The sequence below is a fragment of the Dermacentor albipictus genome, unplaced genomic scaffold (assembly GCF_038994185.2).
Source record: "Dermacentor albipictus isolate Rhodes 1998 colony unplaced genomic scaffold, USDA_Dalb.pri_finalv2 scaffold_16, whole genome shotgun sequence".
Classification (NCBI taxonomy): domain Eukaryota; kingdom Metazoa; phylum Arthropoda; class Arachnida; order Ixodida; family Ixodidae; genus Dermacentor; species Dermacentor albipictus.
In genome coordinates this window covers 13,789,939-13,800,143 of record NW_027225570.1, presented here as the reverse complement: position 1 = coordinate 13,800,143, position 10,205 = coordinate 13,789,939, and the positions used below count along the sequence as shown (strand labels likewise).

Below are 10,205 nucleotides of genomic sequence, written 5' to 3'. Positions count from 1 at the left end.
TAGTGTGACCTTGTCGGTGTATCGATGCGTGAAGAAGTGTAGGATAGCCGTGGCAATAAGTGAAGAGCGTACCTGTAGAATCTGGGGTGCGATCGCGCAAACAGCTCGCTTTTCCGTTCTCTCGCTTGCCCTCTCGTGATTCGTTGGCGCCCGCGCGTTTCGTCACGGCGGCCATTGCGCCGGGGCGGGACCACAAAATGCGCTTACCTCACACTCCTGTCAATCATTCCAAAAGCGAGGGGAAACGGCCGCTTTCGTGGAACGGTCGACAAGGGCATTCGTTTCGAAGAATGAATGGCCGTTGCCATAGCAGCGCTAGTAGCAGACGATGCGCCTGTCGTCTGCTCATAATGTCGTCGCTCGCCGAACATGGCTGGCCCTGGCGGGGGTCGAGTTTTTCGAGATTAAAACGCGATCCGCCATCGCCGAACGTTAGCGATGTTAATTATTGAAAACAACTGTGATCACAGTGAAATTAAATGCGCCTGGGCTGCGATAAATATAAATAGTGCTGTTTTCATTTTGATTGATCCGAGTGCATTTGTCGAGAATGCTCGCCGTTTCACGTTGTGCTCAGAGAATCGCGTTCATTGTTCGGCGGTTTGTTTGGTGCTCACGAGTCGCGATGGCCGCTCCTATTATCGCGCTTTTGGAGTCGCTCGGGCAGCCTCGGCAACGCATATTTCGGGACGCATTTGACGAGCTTACCGAGGAAGAGTTCCGCGACCACTTCAGGTTCTCGAAGCGCACTGTGCGCTGGCTCTGCGAGCAACTGGAAGACGCCATCGGTGGCCTTCGGACCGGTGGCATCACGACGCAAGACAGGGTGCTTTGTGCTCTCCGTTTCTTCGCGACAGGGAGCTACCAAAGATCCATCGGCAGCGAAGAATTCGTATCCATGGGGCAAGCTTCCGTGAGCGAAAGCATTCACGCAGTTGCGGAAGCAATAACAGTGGTGGGCCGGCAACAGGGCTGGGTGAGCTTCCCGTTGACAACGGCCGGCAAGGCTAGTGCAAAGGCGGCCTTTGCGGATCGGGGCCGCATTCCCGCTGTAGTGGCCTGTGTCGACGGGACGCTCATAGCGATCAAACAGCCCGAAGGACTCAGCCCGGGCGAGACCGCGGGCTTCATGTCAAGGAAAGGCTTCTACGCCTTGAATACCATGATCGTAAGTACTCACGATCTGACATTTTTTTGCACGCTGTCATCTTTTATTAGGTTATCGGTTTTATGTATTGCCGTCATAGTGTGTACAATACGGGTACCACGTAAAGCAATATCGATCGTGAACGAGCCCGTTCGGAATTCAATTTCTCGGTCCAGATTGATTCATTTGCTTAAGCTGCGGGAGGCAGGTAATCGCGGTTGATAATTTCGAACCGAATCAAATCGATCGATAGTGCCCTTGCGGTACAGGTATAAGAGTACGCATTGAACAACCAAGGCGGCTATGATGAGCGTTAATTCACAAATGTCTCGTGAATGTAGCTTTTTGCACATTTCTTGCAATAATTAAAGAAGACTATTTCGGAGATTGCTTTTTACTGATGTGAGAAAGAATGCAGCTGTGTCTGGGAAAGAATTATGAAGTCATGTTGGTGCAAAAAGATTTCATTCAGACTATTTATCTGTCAGCATGACGTGAAATATGAAAATATTCCAGCTCAAATTGCTTATTCTGAACCATTTTCCGCCCGTTTGTTCTGCCCTCCAGGTGTGTGATGCCCACATGCGCATCGTGGACATCGATCCCCGTTTCCCCTGATCGTGCCATGACTCCTACGTGTGGAGGCACTCACCACTGTTAGGCCGCCTCACACGTAACCTGCGACGTGGAGAATGGGTGCTTGGTGAGTGCTGCAGACATGTTGAAATCAGTGAAGTATATTACACAGTTATGTTTCCAACATGCAGGAGACTCGGGCTACCCTCTTGAGCCATGGCTGCTGACTCCTGTGCCAGGCCATCCAGGCATTGACACTCCGGAGGGGCGCTACAACCAGGCCCATGCCTCCACGAGGAACGTTGTGGAAAGGGGTATTGGCGTCTTGAAGGCAAGGTTCCGGTGCCTTCAAAGGTACCGGACACTCCTTTATGAGCCCAAGGATGCAGCCACAATCGTGGCAGCCTGCGCTGCTCTCCACAACATTGCTTTGAAGGCAGGGGAGCCGGAGCTGCAGGACAGTGATGAGGAGGCCGATGCAACCAGCCACCGCTGCAACAGGGCTTGCCTGTGTCTCAAGGGCACCACACCTGCCGGCAAGAAACGCCCAGAGAGCTGCTGATGAGGGCGAAGCAGATGAGGAGCCAGGTTGTCAAACCTGTTCTCTGCGGCCCCTAGCTGGCGTACCACTCACCTGCGTGCGCTGCATCGTCGGCTGAGGCAGCAACAGCAGGCTCGTCGCGCGGCTCAACCGTAAAGCCAGGTGAGTTCTCCAACATAGGCGTGAAAAGGCAAACCTCATAATGCCATTGAAAAATTGAAATGGTCGCCCTTGATAAAAAGGACGCAAGGCATTTTCAAAAATATTTGTTTTGATTAATACTGAAATCCCCATTGCGGATTTTCACAGGGTGTGTCACAGTAACAAAAGGTTTAGAAACAGTGGAAGAGAGACGTTAAAAAAGTGTTGCTGGGCAACTTAGTTCCTGATGGGAACGCAAATTCAAGGAGAATACAAAAAACAGCACAAGCACCTGAGCGGGTGTGCTGCTGCATCTCTTTTGCGGGTTCTTTTTTTCTTTTGTAATTTTATTCTTAAATAACTAGAAACACAAAATACAAAATGGCACTCTGTTATAACAGGGAATTTTGAAAACAAAACAGACAGAGGTAGGTTTTGCACGAAGACATGTCGTGCCATTTCGACATTTTTGTCCACCCCTGTAGCCAGCTGGGTAGCTAGATTGAAACGTCACAAGAACATTTCATTTCACACTGCAACGGGCATATTGTTCATGTAGTATATTCAGCCAGCATGAGCCAAGACATCGTGTAGCTCAAGGAAATTGTATTACTTTAATGTACTCCATGGTTTCAACTTTGTGAACATCCTCGTGTCACAAAAAATACAGATAAATGTCAGCCGCTACATGTTCTGCATTCAGATACACCCCATATAATACAACATATCTGAAGTAGTAACAGTGACGAAATATGTCAGAATGAGCTGGACTAATGTGCTGCTGTAGCAGGCTTCCTGCTGGACGTGTGTATGTCACATATCATAGCACCTTGAACTACTCTTCAGTATCAGGTACAGTAATGCACTCCATAGCTGTAGCTTAGCATATATAAAGTTACATGGAAGTAGTAGCAAAAAAATATCATAGCAGGAGCCTATGTGGCTAGCCAGAAGTGCTTCATGTACCACTTATTACCCTCTCATTATAAAAGTGGTAAGCATACAAATAAAAAGCATCATGCAAGCCTGACGCATTCTGTACTTCGATATAAATGACAGGAATAACATGACCTAGTTGAAAACAATATGACTAATACTGTTTTTCTCCGCATACAAGGCATCAGCTGTTATCTGGAGAATCCCCGTCAGGCGCCAAATCAAGAGTTAGCTTCACTATATGTAATGTGTAACACAATTCTAAAGCAGCCATCTAGTGATTTCAGGTAGACACTGGATATGGAAACTTGCAAGAAAAAAAATTGGACCTCAGTGCAACAACACAGAGTACAGAAAGAGCAACGCTAGCATGACTGCCACCTAACTCATATGACTGAAACACCCTAAACATATTAATGATACTTGCTAAAAAATACTAAAACATACTAACGATAAAGTTACAAAAATAGTATGCAATTTCTTGTGCACATAACGGAAATAAGGTAACTATTTAATTTCTGCTACCATTGAGTAACATCTCAAAGTTTAGAGATCACTAAAAAAATATTTAAATGTACAAAACAAGATCAAAGTTATAATGAACAAATAATAATGAATAATACAAAAATACAATAAATAATAAAAAATTGGAGGACGCTTAAGCTTCGCCTTCAAGAGTGGGACGCGACAGCGTTCCCGTCGACCCGCCAAGGGGTATAAGACAATGCGCTACGGCACAGCGATCACTTAGGATGCGCCCCGCATCGGACTTAGCGCCCACCTATCACGCGGTGAGCGTCGAGCAACGCAGCGTTCGGCGCGGCAACGAAACGTGGGCCTGAGCGAACGGAACGAACCAAAGAACTCGGTGTCTCGGAGGGGAAACGATCTACGCCAGCCAAACGTCGTGATCGGCACGGGCAGAGAGATAGATAGTAATCTAAAGAAAGGAACGGCGCTTGATTCTGCAACCGGGGGCACGGCGAAGCGTCGTCATGAGAGAGGGAGTCGGGACCGCGACGCACCTGGCCAATGCGCGCGCGGGGCGCCTCCTGTCGGGGCAGCGCCGTACATTGAGAGGAGGGGGTCTTCTGTGTTTGCCGCAGGATGGCTCTGCGTGTGCGGAAAGCGCAGAAGAAATGCAGCGGAAACGCACTTCGCAACTCGTGTAATTGCGACTTCTGTACGTTACATGTTCATAATTACCGATATACACCGCAGTATAACTTTCCACGGCAAGTTTCGAAGGCAACACCGCATTCACTAGAGGCGCGTTTGTAGCGCTTGGAAGCATCGCACTCGTGGTTGAGTGGTAGCGTCTCCGTCTCACACTCCGGAGACCCTGGTTCGATTCCCACCGGGCCAAACTTGGAAGTTGCTTTTTATTTATGAAGCGCCTGCCATGATTTATCGCTCACGGTCAACGCCGTGGACACCGACACCCGACACCGACGACACCGGCTTTTCTGCGACACGAGCTCCTTAACGCTATCGCGTTAAAACTTGAAATTGTCTATTCCCTCCTTGCAGCCACTGCCTCCTGCATTAGCTGGCCCAAGAGCTGCGAAAGCTGCCCCACTGGCCGCAGTGCCTCCGCTACTTGGTCAGCCTGCCGCTCCACAGCAGCCACGACCCGCTCAGTATCTGCAGCTAGCCGGTCTACGCCCTGGCGGATACCACGAAGGAGCTAGAAAGAAATCATTACATCAGCATCCATTCCCGCACAATCGGTCAAGCACCTCTACAGCAAAGTGACCTGCATAAGGAAAGAGTAATTATGTTCGGTCGGTTCCTAGTGTGAGGCGTGCTGTGCACAATGTTTACAAAGTGAGCTGTAAAACGGATGATTTTGGTGGTCCCAAGCACTTTAGGTATAAAGGCGCTCAACTGCATGTATGCTCATTCAGATTACCATATGTTCATTAGTTATGGGGACAAGGACAAACACTTTCTATGTTGTTGTCTGTCTGCACCATTGTATCTGTTTTTTGTTGTTGCTTTTCATGTAGTTGTGTAAAGAAATATCAATACCATATGTACTTTTATGCTGTCGAGCGCCGGAAAGTTAACAGATGGCATAGCAATAAGTTTGGGATTGCAAATGAGCAAGCGACCATGACATGTATCACTGTAGCAAAGAATGCTAGGCCCTATGTTGCATTTTGTTGTAAAAGCATGTATTGGACCGTGTATATAAATTGTTATTCAAGCATTGCAAGCTGTCGCACTGCCATTATATGTGATGTTTCCCAGCCTTCCAGAACAAGTTAGCAACTTCAAACTTTGTGGAAATAGCCACAGTCCTGAGTGTATTGTGTGGCAAAGTTTTCCTCTTACTGCCTTAATTACAACCATTGCAACTCATTAATCAACAGTGTTCTCCTTTTTTATGTTTCAATAATTTATTGAGGTTTGTGTTCTCCATCGTCATCAATGAACTATGCAAGCTATAGTGTTTCTAAGTGCGTCAAAATAAAGGAAACTTTACGGCGATGTGCAGGCTAAATTTGAACTGTGAGTTAGCTACCGCCTTTGCAAATAATTATGAAGATGAAGGGCCCAGAGCATTTTAGGTGTTTTACATACGACACTCAATTTACCCCGCTGCCTTTAGAAAAATGTTTCAGACACTAATATTTTTGTGTGATGGGGGAGAACTATCACAATCTGCATGCGCAATCCGATGTGTGTGGTGCAATTACAGCTTATGCGGAAAAATTCATTAGCTAATACTTGAAAGTGGGCGGCCAAGGTTTGAAACGAGTAAGTCATATGAGGCAGTGTTCTAAAACGAGTGATTTAATTACAGGCAACTTGCCATGTCTATGAAACTGCTCAAAAGAAAGAGCTTTAGTGGAAATAGGAATGTATGAAGCTGTTATTGTGTGATTGATTGCAAGTGTCCCTGTTGTCTAGTCCACCCAGTTATTGCCTGTTGCAGAAATGCTAATGGCAGTGATTACTGTGTTTGAAGCTGTTACATTGTGTTAATGATTGCAAGTGACCGTGTTTATGACCATGTACGTAATGTATGATGATGTTCTCGTCCGTCTCCCTTAGTCTTTTTTTTTCAGTTCAGCTATTGAAACACGTGTTAGCCATGTATGTGAGTTAGTGACCTGTGCAGCTCATCAAATTGCTAAAAAAATGTTACACCTGTCTACTGTCATTCTATTACGCTCCACCATATAAAGCAGGCAAGGGCACACGCACTTCGGTTGTCTCGTAGTTCTGTCTGACGGTTCTGGCGTAGTCGTCCGCGAGCCGTTCAACCAAGGCGTCCCGGTGGGACACCCGACGAGGGCCTCGCGACCGGCGCTGCACCCGGGGTTGGTAGCCTGGAAAAAGTACCACTTTTTAATGAACTAAACACACAACTACATTACGTCCAGTGCATTCAAGCTGTGACATTGCAGGATATTTCCTTTTCACTTACTGGTTCTCAATCCGCCAGGGCCAGCTGCAGGCTGTGCAGTGGCTGGAGGGCTTCGGGGCAGTGGCTCAACAGGGACCACTCCTGGCTGCTACAGTGCTCCTATATTGGTAATAGAGGGTACATTCACTCAACGGTTAGAGTAGAAATAGTTTGCGTTCCTTATATACGAAACAGATTCCACAAACAGGAAGGCAACAGGGAAGAGCAAAAGCTTACCTTCACGTGAAAGGCCACTTGTTCCAGCGGTGGTGCCCACAGATTGCAAGGTCACCTCCATGGCGGGCTGCATTATGTATAAGATGCGGAGAAGCAGTTTTGTCAAGTTTGCGTAATCTGCTTCTCCCAATATGCACTAACGTAGAGGTATGACAGCAGAAAAAAAATTTCTTGAAATCCCAGTAGTAAACCATCTTGTGCATGCCAGCAGCAAACACATGCACATAAAGGAAGAAAAACTATATCTGTTATACCAGTGTCACGCAGGCACTTTTGATCTGAATCGATCCCAATCGGGGCAACATTTCTCTATTTCTATTGCCTCCCTTCGCGGAATGAAAGGAGCCAGTGGCTGTCGAGAAATTCTATCTAAACTGGCGGCGATCGCGAATGAAGCGGCCTGCGTGACTGTGGTATAACATTGCTTACGCGATGCAGTATACACGGCGCAACTACTGTAAATTACTGCCGCGTCCTCCCGTTTTTTGGTGCGTTTGTCAATGGCTTACCTCGTCGAGCGGTTGGTAGAAAGGCTCGCACACTCCGGTCACCGTGGAGGTGGCCACTATGGCGATGACACGGCCACGAAGGCCGGGCAGACGGCCACCACCCGTGCCGCTGCAATTACGGACAGCATTGTAAATATCGCGAGCAACAGAACCACTTCTCGCACTCACCTTTGACTTGCGGAAGCTGCGGCGGCATCTCGGCGGGAAAGAAATACTTCCTTCCGCCAAAACACCTGCCACTGTTCGGCTGTCTTGGCGGCCGGGCTCTCTGTGTTCAGCAGGGCGGCGAGCTCACTCCAAAGCTGCCGCTTCCACTCCACCGTGCACTCCTGTGTGAGTGCGCACGATGCCCGCACAAGGTAGGGATGGCCCTCCATGAACGCCACAAACAGTTCGCGTTGGTGTGGCGACACGTAAGGGCCAAGCCTGACGTTCTTGTGAGACGACATTTTGCAACCGACGAACAGCAATTTTGCAATTGAACTGCGCGCTCCCGCCAATTTGTTTTGGCGTGTGCGATACCACCTAGCGGACTAAACCAAAATATATGCTGCTTAAATTAGTTTTCTGCTCTCGCATGAGATTTCCAAGGCAAATTATATGTTGCAACAGTAAGAATGCTTTCTTATATTACGTGTTTAATTAATAAAGCATCACAAACATTCTGCACTTAATGTATCGTCCCCGATCGAAGCTCAAACTGGTGACGCAAACTTCCGGGCTGGGCTCGCTCGTTTATTGGCTGTGCTCTCCCTCCCGTTCTCACAAATCTTGCGGACGGCCTACTTTGTGACGTCGCAGCCAGACCGAACGAACGGAAAAGCGAGCTGTTTGCGCGATCGCACCCCTGATAATGAATTTTATGAAATGAAGAGAGGTGAAAAAGTTTGCGGCAGGATGCAACTGATGGAAGGGGGAGTGCATTTTTGTGTCATTGATAGTAGCTGCGTGCCGATAGACGGAAGTAATAAATTTAGCGGTGTTATTCTGGACAAATTCCATTAACGTAATGAATGTGTTGGAAGAGCGATCCCACGTAGAAGCGTGTTATTCAAATTTTGTTCTGACTAGCGTTTTGTAGAGTAGCTGCTTAAGAGATGAAATGTTCAGAAGAAATTTTACGACGGAATAATTACCAAGCATGCAGTTAGCATCCTTAACTTTGCTTTTGGAACGCAGGGTCTAATTAAGGATTGAGGTTATGTTGACACCTAGATATCGCTATGAATTAACACATTCCCAAATCATGATTTTGAAAAAATAGCAAAGAAGGGCAGATGTAGTTATAGAGCAGCTTCTAGCTGCAAAATGCGCAAGCGCTGATTGTCTATATGAAAGGGTGCTTTAATTCTTATTCTTTTTTTACAAATGAACGAAAGGTATTGGCAAAAGCTTTCGGTGGGGCATATACATTTTCTAGTAATATGACTCGAGGAGCAAACTAAATCCCGTGTGACATTCTTGCACCCGCATCCCGTTGTTTGGATCTTCATAATGCCGGTCATGTGACCGTGATTACGCTGTCTTCTGACCGTACAGTGTGCTTTCTTTAATAAGGATCTGTACACTTTATTGACCTGTTTTCGTGCTGCTTCTTTATCATGACATTATTCAGCATCTCCTCTTGTAATTTCGACGAAACGCGCAAGACCAATGAATTACAAATTTCCGATAATTTTCAATTGTGTGCTTTATGTACGATGAAGTTCTCTAAAATACCACGTTTCTGCCTGCATCGCAAATTTTCCGTTGCTTCTCAACTACAATATTTGTACCTTGCTAACATTTTGTTCTATTTAGCCGTGCCACGTACACCATGGTGACAGGCATAGCCTACATTCAAGACGCATTTTGTTTCATTCCTAATTTTTGCCTTTCGGTGAAAAGCAGAATAAACTCTTCGAAGCGAATGGGTGTACTGTCTGTACGCCTTAGTCTACCACAAGCCACTCAACTGGCTATTGCGAATTTGTCTTGGACATTAAATTGGCGCAGCGTAAATGACGGTACATGTGCTGAGCAGAATAACTAGTCACGTTTTGCCGGGATTTGGAAGTCGGAGCAGCACACAAAGCTCGGTTGCAGAAGAAAGATGCACACAAACAAAGAAAGGACAGTTGCGGAAAGTGTTGAAAAATGGCAAGGAACAAAGAGAAACGGCTTTGTAACATCTAGAAAGTCTGAGATTTACGCAGAAGGCGACAATATTTTAGCATCAAGAGCGTTTGGTCGATAACCAGACATGGTGACGCAGGTTTAGTGTCATGTTAAGTAAGGGCGTGTCTCTCGCCTCCTTCAAATGAGCTGAATGAGCGCAAAATTGCTCTTCTCCTCGATTGTAATCTGGAGAAGTGGCCGAACAGTATGAACAATCTTTTTCTTGATTTTCGTTTCTGCTTTTCTTTTTGCTCTTGTGCATTAACACAAATAAAATAAAAGTGCGGATAACACTGCTCGTCGTCATGAGGCTTAGGTTCCTAATGGAAACGGGGCCACACATGGGCACATTATACTTTTACAGAGCCCTCTTTACCATACCATTATCTTCTACATCGTCTGAGATCCCCTTTCGCTATTTCTTTGCCTTTTCGTCGCGTGTTTCAGCAACAGGCAAGGAAGCCAGCTCATCCGGCAAACTATTTTGTCTCTCTTTCAATAAAGATATTTCACCCTCTCGAAATGCACACGTATACCTGCCGTCTC

General features: G+C 46.7%; 1 protein-coding gene across 1 annotated transcript; it reads left to right on the top strand.

Moving 5' to 3' along the window:
• The first annotated feature begins 625 nt into the window (after positions 1-625).
• LOC139051953 (putative nuclease HARBI1) lies at positions 626-1,765 on the top strand. Its single transcript, XM_070529004.1, has 2 exons — positions 626-1,168; positions 1,715-1,765. Exons 1-2 carry the CDS (start codon positions 626-628, stop codon positions 1,763-1,765), a joined length of 594 nt encoding a protein of 197 aa, XP_070385105.1.
• The last annotated feature ends 8,440 nt before the right edge of the window (positions 1,766-10,205 follow it).

What these genes read in the sequence shown, in the direction of transcription:
- LOC139051953 (XM_070529004.1), top strand. Translation starts at nt 626, where the DNA reads ATGGCCGCTCCTATTATCGCGCTTTTGGAGTCGCTCGGGCAGCCTCGG. An exon ending in ACGCCTTGAATACCATGATC is followed by an intron (nt 1,169 to 1,714) that starts GTAAGTACTCAC and finishes TCTGCCCTCCAG; the next exon opens with GTGTGTGATGCCCACATGCG.